The sequence below is a fragment of the Numida meleagris genome, chromosome 2 (genome assembly GCF_002078875.1).
Source record: "Numida meleagris isolate 19003 breed g44 Domestic line chromosome 2, NumMel1.0, whole genome shotgun sequence".
Lineage (NCBI taxonomy): Eukaryota > Metazoa > Chordata > Aves > Galliformes > Numididae > Numida > Numida meleagris.
In genome coordinates, this window is record NC_034410.1 from 132,046,896 (window position 1) to 132,069,896 (window position 23,001).

The window sequence follows — 23,001 nt, forward strand, 5'->3', positions numbered from 1 at the left end:
TCCTGTCAGTTAAAAAGCAAAGCTATTATCGTGCATAATCAATGTTACTTCATCAAAGGAAAGTCCTGCCTTAGTAATTTTATTTTCTTCTATGATAGGTCACTTTTTTGGTGGCTGGTGTGAAGATGTTGGATGTAATCTTTCAGTAAGGTTTTCGATACCATCCCTCATGGCATCCTTATGGTCAAATTGTCTACCTTTGAAGTGAACAGGTATAAGCTATACTGGGTGATTAGCTGGCTTAATATCAGTACTCGAACTGAATGGGGCTACATCTGGCTGGTGAATGGTCAACAGTGGTGTTCCCCAGGGCTCTATTCTAGGGCCAGTTCTTTTCAACATTTTTATCAATTATGTACATACAGGAGCAAAATACATCCTCAGCATGCTTGCCAATGATACTGACAGGTGCTGTTGACTCCCTGGAGGAACAGAGGTCTTTCAGGGGGAACTATATAGACTAGAGCACTGGACAGTTAGCAGACACAAAGTTTAACAGAAGTTTCTGCACCTGGGATGGAGGTACAGGCTGGGAGATAATTGGCTGGAGAGCCAGAAAGGGATCTGAGTATGATGGTCAACAGCAGGCTCAACTTGAGTCAGCAGTGTGCCTTGGCATCCAAGAGGGCAAATCACATTTTAGTGTGCCTTAAGCACAGCAACCCAGTCAAAGGAGTTGATTCTTTCACTATATTTAGTGTTGGCGTGGGTTCACCTTGACTGTTGTGTTCAGGATGGTATCCTTGAACACATCCAGAGGAAGGCAGCTAAGACTGAAAAGGGGTTGGAAGGCATGTCCTATGGAGAGGAGAGGCTGAGAACACCAGAGTTGTCTTGTCTGGAGAAAATATGGCTATGAGGTGACCTCATGCTCTCTAAAACTTCATGAGGGAAGAGCTCCAGGGTATTCCATACTCACAGCTAAACAGAAAAAGTGCTCAGTTATTTTCATATATGTAATGATAATGATTAATGTTATGTAACATTTAACCAGTAGCACAAAGTGTGCTTTTAACAAATTTAGTTAAGTTCACTGTTGAAGTTGGTCTATATTTCAGTCTTCTAAACACTCCCATCTCAATGATCTCTAATCCAATAAGTGATAAGTATATACTTATTTTCAGCTGCCACACTGCATCTAAAAGACAATCTGAACACATAAATAAGGTATTTTTAGGTATATATGTATTGTTTGAAAGTGTATCATAACTTCTTCTAAACTGTACGTTGAAAATGAAACACATACATTCATAAAAACTACTATTACTCACTGTTATAAGTGATGTTAAATCCACGTCCTGACATTGAATGGTCAGCTTGAAACTCCAGACGTAAAATATGACCGTTACTGGTAAGATGAGAAGGAACTTCAGCACCAGTAAATGTTCCTATTATGGGGGAATCTGGAGAGTCACCATCTTTAACTGCAAGGAAGTCAAACTGAGATTCCAAGTCAAAGTCATTAAAAGAAAGATGGATTCGGCTTCCAGGGTCTGAAATTATTGTCCAGATACAGTTTAAATTATTCCCATATCCTTCTGGATAATCCGGTGAAAGTACAGTTCCCATTGGTGCAGTGAAATTGGAAAGGCAAGGAACTGCCAAAAAAGAGATAAAGAAGTTAGACAATAGATGCAAATATTTTAAAAAGCATTTACTTTATTACAAGGCTTTGTATGAGACCCTTAAACATAATTTCAACCGAATAATTGAATCTTTGCTATGATCTGGTGTGAAGACAGAAAGAAAGGGTTGGTTTTTGTTGGGTTTTTTTTGCATCTTTTTATTCCCTTTCCTTCAATAAAACTACCTCTCAAGCAGAGACCCCAGGTAATAAGGAACAGCCTCACTGCAATGGAAACCTACACCAGTTCTTAAAATACTCAAGTACTTCTTAACGAGTTGGCATCAGTTATTATTTTCATTAGGTAACTGCTGAGATGAACAGACCTCTCACTGAGCACATTAAAGAGTGAGAAGGTCAGCAGCACCCTTATCATTTGTTTTTCACACAGAAGCATAAGATATTAACTACTCTCAAAGGGACAACAGAATTGTGTTGCTATTATCAGGACAATATTTTATATTCAATCATTCCATTTGAAACATATTAATTTGCAAGGATGAAAATAACTGATTGCACTCTGAATATATTTGATCTGTATTACTTTAGTGAAAACACAGAATCATAGAATCATATGGGTTGGAAGCAGCCTCTGGAGATCATCTAGTCCATCTCTTCTGCTAAATCAGGCTCCTTAGAGTACATTTCACAGGAAGGTGTCCAGGTGGGTTTTGAGTAACTCCAGAGAAGGAGACTAAACAACCTCTCTGGGCAGTCTGTTCCAGTGCTCTGTCACCCACATGGTAAAGTTCTTTTCAGTGTTCAGATGGAACATCCTGTCTTCCAGTTTGTGCCTGTTGCCCCTTGTCCTGTCACTGGGCACAGCTGAAAAAAGCCTGACCCTATCCTGCCCTTAAGATATTTGTAAATGTTGATAACTTTCCCTCAGTATTCTCCAGGCTAAACAGTCCCAGGTCTCTCAGCCTTTCCCTGTAAGGGACATGCTTAAGGCTGCTAATCATCTTTGTCACCTTCTACTGGACTCTATCCAGTAGTACCCAATTTTTTTTTTGAACTGGGGAACTCAGAACTGGATACAGTACTCCAGTTATGGCCTCACCCGGGCAGAGCATTAAGAAAGAAATTACAGATACTTATTGTAACATTAGCTTTACTTATACTATATAAAGTAAACAATAGAGCTATGATCATTTAAGTACTACATTATGCTCAAATATAATATATGGGGAAAAAACTGTAAATAATTTAAACACCTAATTACAGTTCAGCAACTGCTAATCTAAAGAAATACATTAATTTATCAGAGTAGCTTTAAAAGTGTATTGTATATAGAAAATCTACAGATTCCTATTAGAAAGCTAATAATAAAATATTACATCACATCATGTAAGGACAATACAATTAATATTAAAAGAAAAGAAAAAAGTTTTTTTCAGTTCTATAATTTCTACTGGGAATAACCCTTAGGGAAATCAACCTCTGAACAAAAGCAAATTCATTCTGTCAGCAGAATTAGCTATATACTGCTAACCTTGTAATCAATTGTGAAAATTATTATATATAACAGAAAATGTTTCAGAATATTACGCATTTCAAAATTATAACAAAAATTTTGGTACATACAAATACAAATTGGTATGTTTGCAGACCACTGATTGTTTTCTTGGCAAATTATAGATTTCTCTCCAATTAATTCAAATCCAAAATGGCACTCAAATCTTAAAACATCTCGGTTGGAAAATCCATCCCCTTCTCTGATGCCATACAATGGTGTTCCAGGATCACCACAGCTTTCCTTTTCAATTTCTGTTGAAATAAATAAAGAATTTAATTCTAGAAGAATAAAATGAACTCCCTGTGGGTATATACTCACATGTAGAACATAACTACATATTAGAAGCAAATAAAGACCATCTAAATAACAATTACTGAAATACGCCACTAAGTCTTATTCAATTTCTTATGAAAGAAATTCTGTATAAGGATTCTAGAAAAATCATCATTATTTGTGTTTATAGAGTACTTCAAATTAAAAGCAAGTGAGAACAAATATTTCTACATCATTTTTTATATTTTAGGCAAAAATAGTATCAAGCAAAATACCACTGGCAGTATGGGAACTCTTAAAATGAAAGACAGACAGCAGTACCCTACTGTGTCTGACACTGTCCACATTCCAATACAGCTGAAACTCATGAGCCAACAAAATGAGGAAGGAAAAAAAAAAGATATTAGTATTATAAAACGAATTGCCCAAATTCAAAGAAGGCAATACATAAATAAGTATACATGTGCCTGCATACACATTATGTACATTCATATGTACAAAAATTCTCTAATAAAATTTTACATCAATTGGCCTAAATGCAAAATTGTTTTAGATACAATATTATTTAGAATTACATACTTATATCTTTAATTTTCACTGAAAATTAGAAGTACAGAAGGATCTTCTAAAATGCATCTTCATGCAGATGCATGTCACAAATGCATCAGACAGCTTAGGCTGGAAGAGAGCTGGGGCGGTCTTTAGGCTAGGCTCCTGCTCAAAGCAAGTTCAGCTCTCAAGTCTGACCAGATTGCTCAGAGCTTTATCCAGACAGGTCTTGCAAACATCCCAGGATGGGAGACTTGTAGGCAACCTGTTCCACTGCTTCACTATCCACATGGGAAAAACATTTTTCCTTATATCTACTTTGACCTTTTCATTCTAACTTAACGTCCATTGTCTCCCATCCTCCTATCATCTATAAGTGATAAGAACCTGGCTCTATTTTCTTGATAACCTCCTCATAAGTTGATATTAGGCCCCACTTCTCCAAACTGGACAAGTTGAGCTTCAAATACAGAATATTTAGTTTCAATATGGAAATTAAAATGAGTTGAAAAAAGGAATTTCTATCTTTTTTCTATCTAGAAATTCGAAGGATTTTATTATTCCATTTGCTTAAAAAAAACGCCAACACTGAAACTAACAAAAAACCTAACAAAGCCCAACAAACTTCAACAGATCTTATTACACGTATTTCTTCAGAGGAAGAGGATATAATTAATAACTTTTTAAAAAAATGGGGGGGGTGTCATAATCTCCCCAAAATACATATTTCTAATAAATCTTAAAGCTGGTCTGAAGAAAATATCCTAATGACAATGTAAACTTACTCATTCTACATTAAATGTTGATGAGACTGTCAGTGTCATACATAAAGAATACACAACTGTTAATTGCCACAAAATTTTCCTAGGTTGTCCAGAGAGATTAATAATATTCTAAATACTTACGTCATTTCACATTTTATTTGGGGAAAAAATAAGTAGTATTCTACAAATTAGGTATCCAACAAGTTATTACACCAAGTAAAGTTACAGTTTTCTCACAGCATGTAAGCAAGACAGTAAATATTTTTATATCTACTTCTATTTATTTTCTTTTGGGGCTACTGTACTGATGTAGCTAGGCCAGTGGCTTTCTCTAATTATTGCAATGGCTGCTCCAAAAGTATTGCCTTGTATTTTATTATGTTGGCTCATGATGCAGAGTGAAATGTTATTTTTCTGTCAGTAGACATTGAATCTTCCCACAAATATGCTGTTAAATGTTATTGTTGTTGTGACAGATGACAGCAGAGGGACAGTCTTACAAAATGGTGTCTGACATTGAAGTGTCTATGAAGCAAAGGTATGGAATTGAACTCCATGCAGAAAAAATTGCACGCATTGACATTCATTGCCACTTGCTGAACATTTACAAAGACCAAACAGTGCACGTGAGCACAGTGAAGAGGTGGGTGGTACATTTCAGCAATGATGACAGCTACATAAAAAACAAGCCACCTTCCAATGGCCATGCACAGCCATCACATCACAAAATGAAGAGCATCTTGATCAGCTTGTCCATATGAATCATCAGCTAATGGTGGTGATCATGTTGAAAAACACTGTTCTGTAGCTTAGAATTTGCTCTGTCAGATAGTGTCACTGTGCTCTTTGTATCTGTTGTATTTTCCATGGAAATAAATGAGGCATTAATTCTGAAGTTACCTAAGTATTTTTTTCTAAATGGTAATAGTTTCTATGCATTTTGATACATTAAATACATAGCTGCATGAAGTTGATAGAGTGAGCTTGTTCATCTTGTCTTCTACCAGAAGTCCTTACTAGGAAGGCTTAAAGGAATTCTTTAAGTTCCAAAAATTCTTAGGTGGAGTATAATTATTAACAGGAGTTTGTTGGGAAAAAATACATTTTTTTCTTTATATTATTTATTATATGTGAAAGACTACATCCATAATCTTATCTTTTGTTTTCATAAATGGAATTAACTTGAACAAGACATTAATTGAATGACAGCTTCAAATGAAATAAGGCATCCATAAACTCCGGTCATATTTATCTATGTTCATAGCAATCTTTCCTTTATTACTTTAATCTTTTATGCACAATTGCTTATGTATTACACTCTGTAAAATTCACATTAACACCATCTCATTTCTGAATTTGTAACAGAATTGTTTTCTGTCATCACATAGATCTCTCTGACAGTAGAAATTACTGTTATTTTGTTGGGTGCAAGTGCAAATAGCTTCTGGATTTGTTTACAGAATGGCAACAAACTTTCACTGAAATAGACAAAAAAATGTTTACTGTGTTTTTGTCAAATAATAACATTTCAAATAACATGATTTTAGGACAGAGCACTTCTTCAGCTCTGTTGGAATTCACTAAAAGGGGTAAATGATATTCATATTTTTTTACTGCTAGCACTACAGCTGTGCTTCAGCTTCCCTGCTTTCAATGTATTTCAGTACCTGAACTTTGTCTGAACATAGCCTGTTGAACTTGCACTAATTCCTCATTACAAATAATATGTTTATATTAAAAATATATTTTATGGTTGATTAAGTTAAGCAGAAAAGGCAGTAGATTTTAATGTAGCTCACTGAATGATGTCATCATTAAAACTTTATTTTTTAAACAAAACCATTATTGGAAACTTCAGTACGATTCAAAAAAACAGCTGAGAAAAAAGAAGACATTATTTCCTGGAATATAGCTTTAGTTTTCATACAATGAAATTAAGTTTTCATATACATAACAAAGCTGAAATTCACAGAAAAGTTCTTAAAGAGTATATTTTAGCAGTTTGGTGTTGCAGGATTAGGGTGGCCACGGATCACTTGAGCGACTGTACGAGCAAGGAAGTACTGCAGAGTGTGTGTACGGAGTAGTTCTGGGTGGACAGTCGGCAGGACCTAGGGATCCTTGGGTGGGGCGGAGTCCAAAGACAGAAATATCAGGGAGTTAGCTGTCAGGCGTGGGGGGGGGAGTTGCTGTTTGGCTTTCTTTGTTCAACAAGTTGTAATCACCAATCAGAGGATGGGGCTGGGGTAGCCCCACCAATGGCAGTTTGCCAGGTGTAACTCAGTTTCTATATATGTTGAGAAGTACTCCATTAAAGTTAAAGCTTGCATACTCATATTGAGATTGTCATGCTTCCTGCCCTGTGTAGCATTTGGCTCTAAATCCCTGGAAAATCCACGGCAGTTTAGTATTATTATGTTTTACTATTTTAAAGGGATATTGTATGATGTAACTATTTGGAATAAGTATGTTATGTGTAACAACTATTTTTGAAAAGTCAAAACTCCACGTAAAGATTTTTTAGTATTTTATTTTTCCTTTTTTTTTTCCATTTTTACATTTTGCTGATATTCTTTTTTTATTATTCTGCCTTTTTAGATTTTCAATTCATGCTGGATACAATGAGACATGGCTAGGATTTTGTAATCCAAAATCCAATATTGCTACTTGCTCCTGAGGAAAACCAACAAATTAGGTTAGATTATTAGATGGCTCTTTCTTTGTATTCTGCTTAAAAACAAGCAAACAAAAAACCCCTCATGTCTATGTGTAAGGAAAATTAGGTTGTTAAATATGTTAACGAGTTAGGTGTGATCCTCTCAGGTTTAAAGCATTTGAGAACAACAACAACAACAACAATCAGTTTGTTTTCAGAAATTATTTCAAATCTCCATAGGAAAGATAAAAATCAAAGAGCACAATCTGCTAGAAACTCAGTTAACCTTAGAGACATGACATTAAGACAGAGATGTGCTGATGATTTCAGCACAATTCCTTCTCTCCCTGTTATTCCCATATCCTGTTTCTGATGCCAGTGTCTTATACTGAGAAATGTAAAGGGGGAGGGGAGTCAGCTGTAGCTAAAATATGCAGGTCGCTTAGAAAGTAATGTCTCCTATTTATTTCCAGGGAAACCACAATAGATACAAAGAGCACAATGACACTACTTGATAAATTCTCAGCTATAAAACACTGTGTTTCAACATAGACCACATCATTAACAAATTTGCACAGATGAGCTGATCAAGACTGATCATTTCATGGTATGACAGCTGTGCATGATCATCAAGAACATGGCTTGTCTTTCGTATTGCTGCCGCCACCACTGAAATGGTTCTGTCTAGTTCCGTGACATTAACTCTCAGTACATACACTACATGATGTGATGATGGGGAATATCAATCAAAAATCATAAAAGCAACCACCACCTCACTGTGCTCACATGGATTGTTCAGTCTTCATAAATGTTCAGCAAGTGTCAATGAATGTCAGTGGGTGCAATTTTTTCACATGGAAGAATTCAATTCCATACCTTTGCTTCATGCATACTTCCATGTCAGACCCATTTTGTAAGACTGCCCCTCTACTGCCATCTATTACAACAACAACATTTAACAGCATATTTGTGGGAAAGTTCAACCTCTATTGACATACCACCAACATTTGCTTCTGACATCTCATAGAGTCATAGAATCTTTCGAGTTGGAAGAGACCTCTGAAGGCCATCTAGTCCAACTCCCCTGAAATGAACAGGGACACCACAGCTAGATCAGGTTGCCCAGGGCCTTATCCAGCCTGGCCTTGAAAGTCTTCAGGGACAGAGCATCAACCACATCACTGAGCAACCTGTTCCACTGCCCCATCACCCTCACTGTAAAAGTATTATGCCATCAGCATAAAATAAGAGGCGTTACTTTCAGGACAGCCCCTGACTTTTAATATATTCCTTCAAACTCAGTTGTTCCATGAGAATGCTGATGTGGAAGGACACTGAATGTTAAACTATGTTTTTTTTTGTTGTTGTTTGTTTGTTTGTTTTAAAGACTGACTTGTTGAAACTGTTCAGGATATTTACTATTTTGGAAACTTGGTAAAACTCAACAGGTAACTTTGTGACCCAAAGCACTGAATCAAGTTTATCACTATAAATATATTTCCTAACAAGAAATATCTGTTAGACATTTACTACAGGGGGAAAAAAAAAGAAAAAACAAACCAAATGCAAAACAACAACAATGCAAGATATATAATGTAACTGTCTAATTTTGAATTAAAATTATCATTTTGCCGTTTTGTGCTTTGCACTGAGGAAATCTGTAGATTTCTAGTCAGTGATGAACTGAGAGCGAAGAGCAGCTACCTGTACAAGAATATTCCTAGAAGAAAGTCCTTTTCCTCTTATTCTGGTTTTTTTTGTTTGTTTGTTTGTTGTTTTTTGTTTTTTTTGTGAAGGACACACATATTCTAGAGGTGAATAAATGGGCCCTGGGGAAAACAAATAGTTGCTTACTATACAAATGCATTTTGACACAGAGGCACTGGAGTTAGGACTTGTCTATCTTATCCCTTCTGTAATTTAAGGGAAAATAGAAGAATTTGATCCTTATGAAGGAAAACAATTCTGAAGGAAAAGATATTACTGCTTCACAGTGGAAAAGTAAATTCTAAAGTCTTTAAATGACTTCAGCAGAGATGCAAAGAAATATATAGTACTTAATGGAAACATTTATTAGTCAGTTGATCTTCAACAACATTTTAGTATAAAGTCTCTTTTTTGTTTTCACTGACCACATAAATGGAATTAAAACAAAAATTAAAAACACATTTTGAGTTTGATTCATAAAGAATGAAGATGTTTTTGATCTGTTGGACATTAGAATTTTCTATAGCAAAAGCTGCAAACATTCACTGCTGGGCATACTGGCATATTGCAAGACAATAGGGAAAAATACATATGATCACACTTCCAAGCACATAGGTATATACAATTTATATACACAACATTGAATTGTATCATGTATCTAATTTGGTTGTGAAATTACCAAAACAATATACCCACTGTGGGACTTTCCTATTCAAAACTAAGTAGAGATAACATTATTTATTTGTAAAACTTCTGTTCACAAAGCAGAAAGGAATCAGCAATAGTATAATCATCTATCTTATCTTGAACATTAGAACTTAAATCATACAGAAAAAAGCACTCAAAAAGCACAAAAGGAAAACAAAGAGCTTATGAAATACAAGGATATATTTCTTAGTGACAATTAGGATGATAAATAATGCAAGCAACAGGTAAATCATGCCATACATCTTCAAGTTATTTATCTTCAAGAAGAAGGATCTCAAAGACACAAAGCAATTAAACAGTTATGAATCTGTTTCAGCAAGATTATTGATTTTGCTTTCCAGTTTACATGGGAAAAGATTGGATGAGGCTTCGTCATATTTATGTGAAACAGAAGTTAAACATTGCCATGATGAGCAAACAAAACAGAAAGAAATTTGAATGACCTTGCAGATTACACCTTCTCATAAATATTACTATGTTCATGTGTTATTGTTATAAGTAAAAAGTTTTGTCTATTAGCTGTTACAGCATGAGTGCTTTTGAAAGCAAAGGATGGAAGTCATTTATAAAAGAAAAAAATCTGTTATCATGTGATTTTTTCAGTTGTTTTTAAACGTTATCAACAGTCTTGCCTCACTCCAGCCATGAGATTTTTTTCCTACAAATTTTATGTCTTAGAAATACCTGATACATAAAAGAATTGCCACACTGATCACTATTAACTATTACAATTTATTTAGCCTCAATTCTAATCACAGCAGATTTAATGTTTCTTGCCTTCATTTTAGCTTGTTTTCTAGAAGGACATACAAGCAAAGAGCAAGTTTGAGGATGGGGAATGAATTCTGCATTGAGTGCAAATAGTGATTGACTAGATCAATTTCTGTATCAAAACTAAATGGTGCACTCCACTATTCCTCCAGCTGTGCCTGATTGCCCTGGGTGAGAGAGATATTGCAGTGTGGTGCAGCACTTCCTTTGTGCTCCTGGGTGCCCTAATAAAAGAGACGGGTATGCAAACAAAGGAGTGAGGAGAGGATGTGAAGCCAAATCTTATGCCTGAACGGATTCACAACATGATTAGTGTAAAAAACACCTGCTCAAGAGTATACAGACAGATAGTAAAATTCTATTCAACAACAAAAAAAGAGAAAAAGTTATTTAAAACAAGCAGCTATTCTTTCCTTGGCACTTTCTCCTGCTATGTTGCTGGCAGTAACCTTCTGCACACTTGCTGAACTGCATCAAACTGTATCACAGGGGGATTTTTGTTTACTGATCATGTAAATTGAAAGGCTAGAATTTCACCATCTCACCAAGAAAAATAATGAGTAATTAATTGAGGGAGGGTAATGGGGGTCACTTAAGGAAGATTCAGATTAAATTCCTCTGAGAATGCATGGAAAAAACAATGGTAGACATCACTGAGAGTAATATTTCATGTAAATCAAAAGTAACCAACATTTATAGTTTAAGGAAAAACTAGTTAAAGCCATTTTCCATGGCAAAAAGATTTTTCAGGTGGATAGAAATCATATCTGTATTAGTTTGATTGTATAATTTACCAATCTTTTGTTATAAGCATTAAGTACTTCATAATTATCTTGGAATAATAGAAAATCCTGACTTGAAGAGACCTACAGGGATCACTGAGTCCAACTCCTGGCTCCACACAGGACCACCGAAAATTCAAATCCTATGTCTGAGGGCATTGTCCAAATGCTTCCTGAACTCCAGAAGGCCTGGTGTCATGACCACTGCCGTGGGTAGCCTGTTCCAGAGCCTAACTACTCCCTTGGTGAAGAATTTCTTCCTAATATCCAATCTGAAATTACATTTCATTCTATACTGTAGTTACCTACAGACTTAATGGTTAAACATGCTTTCTTCTTTTCCTATTCAGTGAGCTATTCTGTCTTTCCAAACTCAATTATTTACTTGCCAGCTAGCAATAAGTTGGCTCAGGTAATAAGAGAGTCCTGTGGGGCTTTACAGAATGAGTGCACCTCCAAAAAACAAGTTGCTCTTTTAAATTAGTTGTATCAGTGAAGTGTTCTCTGTACAGTTCTATCCACACTAATAGTTTAGAAGTATCATGGGACTTCTCATTTGTATAACAGTTTGCAAAAGCTGAAGCTCAAACACACATATTTTGGAAAAAAGGGAAAATATGGTTGTACATATACATTAATGCAAATAAATAGCATTGGTTCAAAACAAACAAAAGAAAAACTCACAAAATGCCCCCCACAAAACAACAAACCAAATATTTAAATACGTTCAATTGTAAGTTATTATCTTTACCCCTCTTAGAATCATAGAATCATTAAGGTTGGAAAAGACCTCTAAGATCACCTAGTTCAACCATCAAACTCTCACCACCATACAGGCCATATCCCTCAGTGTTACATCTACACTCTTCTTGAACACCTCCAGGGACAGTGACTCCAGTACCTCCCTGTGCAGCCTTTTGCAAAACCTCACCACTCTTCCTGAGAAGAAATTTTTCCTAATATCATGCAGTGGTTTATGTTGGAAGAGACCTTTAAGATCATCTAGGCAGGGACACCTCCCACTAGACCAGGTTGCTCAAAGCCCCATCCAGCCTGGTCTTGAACGCCTCCAGGGAGGGGACATCAACAACGTCTCTTGGCAACCTGTACCAGTGTCTCACCACTCTCATAGTAAAGAATTTCTTCCTAATATCTAGTCTAAATCTACCCTCTTCCAGTTCACAGCCATATCCCCTTGTCCTGTCACTGCACGCCCTTATAAAAAGTTCCTCCCCAGCTCTCCTGTCTGTAGGTCCCCTTCAGGTACCAGAATGCCGCTATTAGATCTCCCTGGAGCCTTCTCCGGGCAGTAGAGCCCCAGCTCTCTCAGCCTGTCCCCATGAGGGATGTGCTCCAGCTCTCTGATCATCAACCAATGATATTCGACCTGAACCTCTCCTGGCACAACTTCAGGCAATTACCTCTTGTTCTATCACTAGTCACTAGAGAGAAGAGGCTGATCCTCATTTCATATAGAATAGTTTTTAGAGTTTAATTCAAGAGGATTTTTTTTCCACAAATCTTTAAAATACATATTTAAAATTACAGACACCAGAAAGATTTAAAAATTCTGCTAGCACAATACTGTTTTCATAGTATGCTTGCTCTCATTAATACAGTCATTTCAGACTGGCAGAACTGCATTTGAGTGAAATTAAATAATTTCTGGCAGCTTTTCCTTTTTTTTCAAGGAACATTCTATTCCTTAACTTCAGCCAGACTAAAGATGAACTACTGGGTAATTTAAAGGAAGTCTCATGCAACTGTCAATATTATATTTTTAAGGTGGAAATACAATTCTGCTTTATCACACAGCTACCCATCAAAAAGAAAATAATTTTGATAAACACAAAAAATATATTTCAATTCCCTCACTTCTCCAATAATATAAACTTTAATAGCAGGCAACTGTACTGCTAAGTTTTACTTACAGAACTATAAGCAAAAAAGAACACATGAAAAAATATTACCAAGGAGTCTTATCTAAATCTGCTATCCTTCACAATAGCAGTTACAAAGAGAAGAAACAAAATGTCCTTCAGTCCACAGATTACTGTTTAGTCTGCCAAAAAGAAATGACAAAGCGAATGGAAGTTGAACAAGTGTCCTCAATTAATAAAATATTTGCAAAAGAAACGCCAAAAACACACAAACATTAAAGGAAGAAATATGCTAACAAAATTGCATAATACCTTCTTAGTTTATCTCCTTAGTTCTTGACTTTGAGCATCTTTCATAAGGAAAATCATGACTGGAAACAAAAGCTATAGCTGTATTTGCAATCTGTATACTTTGAGTATGGCAATAGTCACAGTTACTAAAAATGGCTGAGAAAATTTATGATTATATTAAGACTGAAACCCACTTATTAACTGTTACATAAACTCATTAATTTCTGTGTTTGAATCCTCTTTCTGTAAGTGGATTGGGTATAACACAGTGATTACTTTTCCTCAATTTAAAATAAGAGAGGTTTTGTTCCACACACTAAATCACTTGATTTCAATGAGATAAGTTCAAGCACATTGTTAACCACAGCAAAGAGACAAGCTGAAGAGAATGTAGTCCTCCAACATTTTCAAAATATTCTGAAAATTGACAAAAACCTGTGGTATACTTCTTTACTAATATGAGAACCAGCAGGAAACTAATTTGTCGCTGCTGATTTGACTAAAGAATTCCAGTGTTAGCTTTAGGAAAATGGAAGTTTTAATAGATTTAGAAGCTTCATCATCTGTCAGTATGCTTTTGAAGACCATATAAATGAAAATGGACAGTTTCAATGGAATTTTCTGTTATCATGCGTCAAGTCGAGCAGACCTGTACACACACTGTCCTCCTTTTTTTGTTCTGAAAAGTACTGCTCTTTTTCTTCTTAAATGGTGTTTGCAGATGCATATCCAAATCCAAGACTACTGAAGCTGTCATCCACAATTTAGCTCTTGACACATGCAGAATTTCTCTGTTGACGACACTGAATTTATTTGCAGTCAGTATATCACCTGTTGAACTTTTCAAATCTACTGATGTTGTTCTTACTGGTAATATCCAGACAGATCACATTTTCAAGCTACACCAGCTCTGAAACTCTTCTTTGGTGGCAGTCAATAAATACTCAGTGCCTTGAATAATTCCATGATGATTATCTGCATCAGATTCTGAATATATGTGCGACTATACAACACCATTACGATTTTAACTTGGTAGCAATTTCATCATCATTAAAAGTTGCCAATTTTGCTGACCTAAACCTCTAGTCAGAATGTGAGTCTATTAGTTCCATCTTGCTTTTACTTAAAGAATATTTGAACACTGCACAAGAAGTTTAAGGACATCCTAAAATTTGCTTTAGGTTTTGTCGTATCAGCGCCAATAGGAAGAGGGAAAAAGAGAGGCTCATGACAAATCTGTTATGGAAGATAAAGCATTATATTTTGGACAAAGCATCCAGCAGAGATCAAGGTCATAAAGCAGGAAAAAAAATAAAAAGCCTGTAGAGAAACATTTACCAATGCCTATGAAAGAAGGAAATACATGCTGGACTTGTAACCATAGCTTTTTCTTATTTGTTGACCCACTCATACGAATGTACAGCACTGAAAAAAACAGTAGTTAAGGGAAAAGATGAAATATCCTGAATTTCACAGATGTAATTAGAAAACATTAATTATGCAACAAAGAAAACATTTTTATTTATATCAAAATTTACTCCTCAACATTAACATTACTTTCAGCTGCAGCTTTCAGCTGACATTTTCTTAGCAAGCATAATACTGCAGAATAATTGCCTATAATGGTTTCACAATAGTATAATTCATCCACCTGTGACTCATGTTATTCATCCAGGCCACTGTAACATTGTTATGCCAAATAATATTATCATGTGATGTATTACTATTACCCTTGTAAAAACTATTCATTTATCACATATTCATATGGGTTTTTATGTGATGGGCATCTGCCATTCAGACATTTTTCCACCAGAGCGCTGCATGTAAATTGCTTCCAAAAGTAAGTGTTGAATGTAGTGTTTTTTTTTTTCAAGCTGGAAACACAATGTACTCACCAACACCATTGCCAAAAAAGAAAAGAGAAAAATATTGATAGAAGATCTAATTAGCCTACAGCTTGGATAACGGTAAAGCTCTCCGATATTTCAGTTTCTATAACCTAAACCCTCAAGCAAGTATGCGAGCATATGCAAACTGGAATTTTACAAACAGAATCTAGTTAGATATTCATCCATTTGCCATATTTCAGGTCATTGATCTAATCTGCTAGAATTTATCAAGAAGGCTGCCAGATTATTTTTAAAGGCTACGAAATAATGCTTTCTTCCTTAAATCATGTTCTTCAAAGCTGCTAGTGTTTTGCTTGAATCTTCCCATAAACACTTTAAGTGAGATAGTCATTGAGTACGAATAATTTCATCCCAAACAAACTTCAGAGTTTCTAAAATGGTAAAACAAAGAGTAATTAAACTACATCTTATCTTACCTAGGAAAGGATGATTCAACCCCAAAGGAAGTCTCACTGATAATATGCCTTATTGTTTCACTCTCTATTATGATTAAAATATATACCTTAGAGGTAAAATATTATTTATATATGAATGGGAGGCAGCTAAGTTAGGAAAAGCACTTCTCCACTATATAAATAATGGTGAGAACATTGTTGTGACTGTGCTACAAAACTTTTAAAAAAATATTGAAATATTCTAGAGATGTTGATCTGATTAAATTTTCCAATCCATGTAAACCTCAGTTTATAAAATGTATGTGATTTCCTTTTTGTGCACACTTGAATATAAGGTCTTAGAAACATCTAAAGACTTTGAAACAAAAGTATGAAATTCTAAAATGTATGTATTTGTAATTTAATACCAAATGATTTAAAGATTAAAATAATTAATGGCTGGAAGCACAAGTTTAATTCTAAATTATAAAGTTGTTTATCTGATGATTTAATGACTTTTTAAACTGTATGTTCTAGATCATCTGCAGGCCACTGAACATATCCATCTGACAAAGTACAGAAGCACATCAGCTATTTTTCCTGACCTTTTACCCCTCACGTTCTCTCCGCTCCCTTCCCATGTAATATATTGAATCTGACAGATTATGCAGCTTGTAATATAAATATCTCATTGTATTACTATAATAGAAATATAATAGAAAATAGCGTTACAAAATAAGATCAACATTTTAGTCTTCTGGGCTGACTCAAACCATACTGACTTTTAAGACTCACTTAAAACATTCTAAAAAGCTTTTCATAACCATTCATTAGCCTTTCACTTTGCATTGATCCATGGTACCATGCCTTTGTCTGGGATTTAATACATAGACCTCTGTGAAGAAACCCTCACAATTATGTCTTGGTCTAAAGAATCCTTACTACAGACATCACATTATAAAAGGTCATTCACATAGTTGTTAAGTCTGAACTAATAATAGCAGAAGCAGAATTTATCATCCTGAATTATAACAAAAACTGAACCATATTCAACTCAGGAAACAATTGTAAATAGGGTTCAAAAAGCTAGATATGGAATCTTAAAGCAAGAAAAACACAAAACAGGTAGATTAGAAAATCATAGAGTAAACAGAGAAACCTGTATTGCTATGCACATTCTACACAATGCAGTATAAAATTCTATAATTTCTTGTAAAGAAGCTGAATATTAACAATGAGAAAAAAACAGATTCTGAAAGTATGATGAAATATTCCATCTATGAAATATGCCTGGCCACCTTTTATTACTTGTATATATGTTGAAACATAGTATTTGAAACATATTCTATGGAATATAAAACCATTAAGAGGATGTACGTAGCCATAGTATTTGAAACATAGAATAGAATATGTTTCAAATACTATGGCTACGTACATCCTCTTAATGGTTTTGCTGTATCAGGAGGATATTTAGGCTATCTCAATATATAGTAGGATTCTATCTAGATTACCTCTTATGACCTACCTGAGAAACTAATGTCCTTTGCTTGATTAATTAACTCAATGGAAAAGCAACTTTGAATATTTTCTAGCCATTCCATACTGGATGAAGAAGCAGGGCCAAAGGCTTCTACAGTTTATAAAAAATGCTGAATTTCTTGACCAAAGGATATATATACAACAACTTGAGAGACAATCAAGAAACATCATAGTTGAAAGCTAAAATGTATGCATTATGAATGACTGAGGAATCAAACCTTGGAATGAAACAAGAAGTGAATTACAATAAAAATGCCCAAACAGATTTACTTCTAAGAATGGCTAAAAACATTTTAAAGGTTTTTATAACCACTCATTAATCTTTCAATTTGCAACTTAAATATTAAGCAGAATTGTTTTCCACTTCAAACATATCAATGAATAATAAGAGTATTGTTCCAAAATTACCAAGAAATGCTACAGGAGATTTCTGTTTTGTAATTGTAAAAGTCACTAACAAAAATCATGTTCACAAAAATCATGATGAAACTTTCTGGGATACTTATGACACTGTTCCAACACCATTTGCATTGACAGATGTCATGTTCCTTTACAAAGCATTAGAGAATGCATTGTTAAAAACCCTGAATCTTCTTAGAATTAATCTCATTAATATAACAGAAAAAGATGAAGAGCAAAAATATTCATTGTTGTGTGGAGTTAGGTTAATCACTGACAGCATACTAGGTTACTCTGTAAATAGACTGTGAAGGTTATACGTAAATGAGATTAAGGTGTGTGTTATGAAATTGCAAATTTATCCTGATCAGATGCACTTCATGTTATTTTTGAACTAATTGGATAGACTAATCATGAACAGTCAAACACATCTAGATCCTGCATTATTACACTGTGAATACACGTACCTCTAATTATGTACCTGGGACAGTACTCTCTTGAATCGTCATGAACAATGCTGAGAAATCCTTGCATCTAAAAAAATTACCATCAAATCACTTATTGCTTCAATTTCAAGAGAAATTAAGTAATTTGTGGACAATATGTCGATATTGGGCTTACACAGCAAGGTTTTGTCAGCAGGAAGGCTGCAGTAGTGCCTTTTGTGAGAACAGCCAGGAGCTGCCGCATGTTAGATAAGAGCCAGTTCTGGAGATCTCTAAAAAGGGATCTGCTGGTGAGCAGAATGTGAGTCAGTGAATGATGCTGGCTGTGCATCTGGGAGAGTACATTTAAGAAAGAGGAAAAAATGCTGCACAGCAGTAGCTGAGAGAGAAGAGTGAGAAATGTGAGAGAAACAGCCCTGCAGACAAGGCAGGAGGAGGGCAGGAGGTGCTCCAGGTATGAAGCAGGATTTCCCTGCAGCCCAGGAGAGGCCTGTGGTGGATCAGGCTGTTCCCCCTGTGGCCCACAGCTGATCTCCACATGCAGCCATGGAGGAGCCCACAGTGCAGCAATGGATGTAGCCTGAAGGAGGCTGCAGCTCACGGAGAGCTCCCTCAAGAGCAGGCCTTGGGAAGGAGCTGCAGCCATGGAGAGGAGCCTGTGGCAAGTAGGGCTGGGGGAGTTGTCAGCCATGTGGATCTGTGCTGGATTAGTGCAGTCCTGAAGGATACATCCCATGGAATGGATCCCTACTTGAGTTTGTGGGAAGCCTATGTATGATCAGATTGGGAAGGTTGGCATCCTGAGGGAGGGACTCCCATGCTGGAGCAGGGGTAGAGAGCGAGGATGAAGGAGCAGAAGAAACAGTTATGGCCTGTTTGCAGTCGCCATTCCCCTGCGCTACTCCAGAGGAAGAGCTACAAGAGAGTAAATGGGGAATGAAGGTGGTGATTTTAGTTTGCTTTGAGTTTTCATTACTCTAATTTATTAATAACAATAGACTAATCTCCCTATGTTGAGTTTGTTTTGCCCATGATGTTAACTGCAGAGTAATCTCTCTGTACTTATCTGAACCAATGAGCCTTTTTTCATCAAATTTTATCCTCCTCTTCTCTTGAGGAAGGAGAGTTCTCTAGAGTGAGAGAGCAGAGTGTTGGAGTGTAGCTGCCTATTGGTATGAAACCACAACAGCTGAACAATCTCAAATACTTTACACCAGTTCAAGAACACTGACACTACAGCAGAAATTTTCCCAGCAAAGTAACTGGAGATGATGTGCTAGAAAATATGATACACCTCGCCCACAACAAATCAATAAACTCTTACAGCAGAACAGCATTTATGTAGCTCTTACATTTACTATCAGATGTGCGTGTTCAACCTGAGACTGACAAAAAGCACTATTTTCCAGGCTCATGACAAGACCTAGTGACTATACTGTCTTTACAGACTACTCCTACATCCTATCCATATTCAGGTAGAGCTTTGAATTGGCATTGTGGGACAATCTGATTAAACCACACTTGATTATTAGCTTGCCATAAATGCTCTAGCATAGAATTTCTACCACTACCTCTTCTGCTATTGCATAGTTTCACACCTCCAAGCATTGTTTTCAGAAAAAAACAAAATTTGATAGACAGCATTGATTGAAAAAAAGATCTCCTTAGAACTGGGAAGTTTTCTGGAATAAAAGACTTATTCCAAATGATCATCAGCACACTACTCCCAACCTAATGCAGAAATTGAAAACTTCCCAAGAAACCTGAAAAAAAAAAGTTCAGAAAACAAAACTCAGATGGAAGAACTTGAGAAAAGATTCACTATAGACTTTCTTCATCATTCTATGTAGGTCACTCTGAAAGTAATGTCTCCTATTTACTTTCATGGAAACTACAAGAGATGTGACTAGGACAATAACGCTATTTGATATAGCAAATTCTCAGCTACAAAACACTATTTTTCAACATAATCAACATCAATAGCTATGCGTTTTCACCAGCAATGAACAAGAGTCTGAATGCCTCACTCACAAAAATTTTCATGGCTGTTTGGAACATGGCTTGTCTTTCATATCACAGTCTCCACTGCTGAAATGCCTCTGTTTAGACTCCATAAACATTCACAGGAAGCATCAATGAATGTCAAAGGGTACATTTTTTTCTGCACAGAGGAATTCAATTACACATTTTTGCTTCATACGCACTTCTATGTCAGACACCATGTTATCAGACCGCCCCTCTGCTGCCATCTGTCCCACAGCAACAAAATGTAACAGAGTATTGGTGGGAAGGTTCAACCTTTACTGCCATACCACCACCATCTGCCTCTGGCATCATGGGCCAACATAATAAAATTGGAAGCATTAACTTCAGAGCAAACCACGTTCCTCATTTAAGAATTGTTTAAAAATTATATCTGGAAATTTCTTCTACCACTGGTAAAAATTCAAGAAAAAGAAAAAAAGCAGTCTATTTAAAAAATACACTGAATAATTAATAAAAGGGAATAATATTACTTCCCATCTTGACTAGTTTAGCCACAGTGGTGTTTGGTTGCTGAAGATCATGAGATCCATATTAGGTAAAGCAGTAAAAATATGCTTGGTGTTAACCAAGCAGAAATGTAGGATGTGCATAATAAAAATTTTATACAGCTACCTGCAGTACGGTTTAAAATAAAAATAGTCAAATGTTATTCTCAAATAATACAAAAAACGTCAAGCAGGTTTTAGGATTGGCTGCTGTGATTCTCACTATACGCTACAGAACTGTGAAGGGCATTTTTTTTCCCCTAAAATTTTAAATAACATGATTTCACTGGCAGCTGGTTAATAAACCAAGAAAATACCAGCAGCTTTTCTCATCTCTTCTGTAAGACACATGAGAAAATTATTTGCTTCCCACATCAGTATGCATTTCTCAGAGTGAATACAATTTTGCCCTTACATTTCTCTTTTAGGAAAAAAATAAATCCTCTCTTAACTATTACTTTGATCCACATATTCCAAAAAGAATTGTTTCAGAATGGAACTTGGGGCAAACACTATTTTCTAATGCAGCAGAACAAAACTACTCCTTGTTTTGACAGGGAAAAATCTCAGGAGAAAACAGCATAAGACAAACACTTTAGACAAACAGTAGGCAATGTAACCAAGGAAAACACGAAAAGTTGGCTACATAAAGAGTAGACTAAAATAAACAAGAAACAAAAATACTGAGTGCAAATTGTAATTTGTCCAGTGGTTTATAAAAAATACTAATATATAAAAATATATTAAATAATGAATTATATGGTAGTTCTGAGACTAAGTAAATATTCTGCTTCTTGTCCAAATTTTATACACTTCTGCATGATATATAAATTACGTTGCAATTATATTTCATGCATTAGAAGTTTATTAGAAGTTCTTAAATAATTAAAATTTTACAGAAATGTTCTCAGACTTTGATATTCTTGGGCTTCAAAGCAATTCTAGACATTGATTACAGAGCATCATCCAAAAACCACAGGTGAAATATCTGCCTACGATTAACATTCCAGTGCTAGTGTAACCTATCTTACTAGTATTTCACCCTTACTGTGGTGAAACATGCCTCCAGTTAAAATATATTGGCATGTCTTGTGCATAGAGTAAGAAACACAATCATATGTTTTCCAGTATCAGAAAACAGCAAGAAGTAAGTGTGCATGAGATCACACTAAGTAGTTCCTAAAAAAGGTTTACTTTCAGTTAGAGCTCCATTTTTAGCCTAGGCCTGAACCCAGTGCATTGATCCAGCAAGGTTCAGGGAAGAGACTTCACATCACTGTCTTTGTGTCTCTATCAGGATACAAGTAAGCATGTATGATGGATGAAAAGCACCAATTTCAGCTGAAAGGTTGTAAAAGACACGTCTGGAGAGAAACAGAAATGGGTATTGCACATAAAGTTTTTTGGGGGAAAAATGCATTGGAATCAAAGACTCACAATGACCTTAATTGTACAGATACTGGATTTATAGACTATTTTCCTATTTTGTAACAAACAATTTTTAATATGCTATTCAAAGTTGTGGCTTAAACAGGCAAACAGCTAAGCACAATATGGCCATTTGTGCATTTCCTCCCAAGTGGGATGGCAGAGCGAACTGGAAACAACATAGAATTCATGGTTTCAGATAAAAACTATTTCCTAAGATAGAAGAGATTTACAAATTAGGGAAAAAAAAAAAAAAAGCACAACACTACCTGCTGACCAATACTCCACTAATCACCAGACAGCTGCCCTCTGAGAACTCCCCACAGCTTTACAACCTTCTGCATGATGCCAGGTGGAATAACTACTTAGCCAATCCAGGCCAGCTGTCCTGGCTACACCCTACACCCTGACGCCATGCTGCAGTGGCAGTGGCTTTTCCTCGCTGAGTGGCTCAGCCCAGTCTCAGATGTGCATCCGTTGCTCAAGAACAGCCAAACCATGGGTGTACAATTAGTGCTGTCTTAGCATTAAGAAGGACACAGTTGCTGTGGCACTGACTACAAAGCACCGTGTTTGCATTGCGCAATAGATGATGTATTTAAATGATATCCTTATTTGATATTAATCTGGATACATTACCTGCCATGATTATGTTTAGGCATTACCTTATTAACCATTTCCAGAGTCTCTTCCAGATCTACCTGTCAGATACTAAGAGCAGAGTTCACACTTAAGAATAGCTTCTCAGTTGTTGACCTAAAGCTTCCATAATGAAAAACAACAGTATTAAACTTCAGTTTGATAAATTTGATTCACTTTGAGTAAAAGTCTACATGTGCTATACTTTTATCTA

At 35.7% G+C, this 23,001-nt stretch overlaps 1 protein-coding gene across 3 annotated transcripts in view; it reads right to left on the bottom strand.

The window, feature by feature from the left end:
* CSMD3 (CUB and Sushi multiple domains 3) overlaps positions 1–23,001 on the bottom strand; it is a 641,503-nt gene that overhangs the window by 247,928 nt on the left and 370,574 nt on the right. For all 3 annotated transcript variants that reach the window (XM_021388208.1, XM_021388207.1, XM_021388206.1), the window contains 2 exons: positions 3,209–3,391; positions 1,272–1,598 (listed from right to left, as the gene is read on the bottom strand). In XM_021388208.1, coding sequence (XP_021243883.1) covers positions 1,272–1,598; positions 3,209–3,391 — 510 coding nt within the window. The remainder of the gene's footprint in view (positions 1–1,271; positions 1,599–3,208; positions 3,392–23,001) is intronic.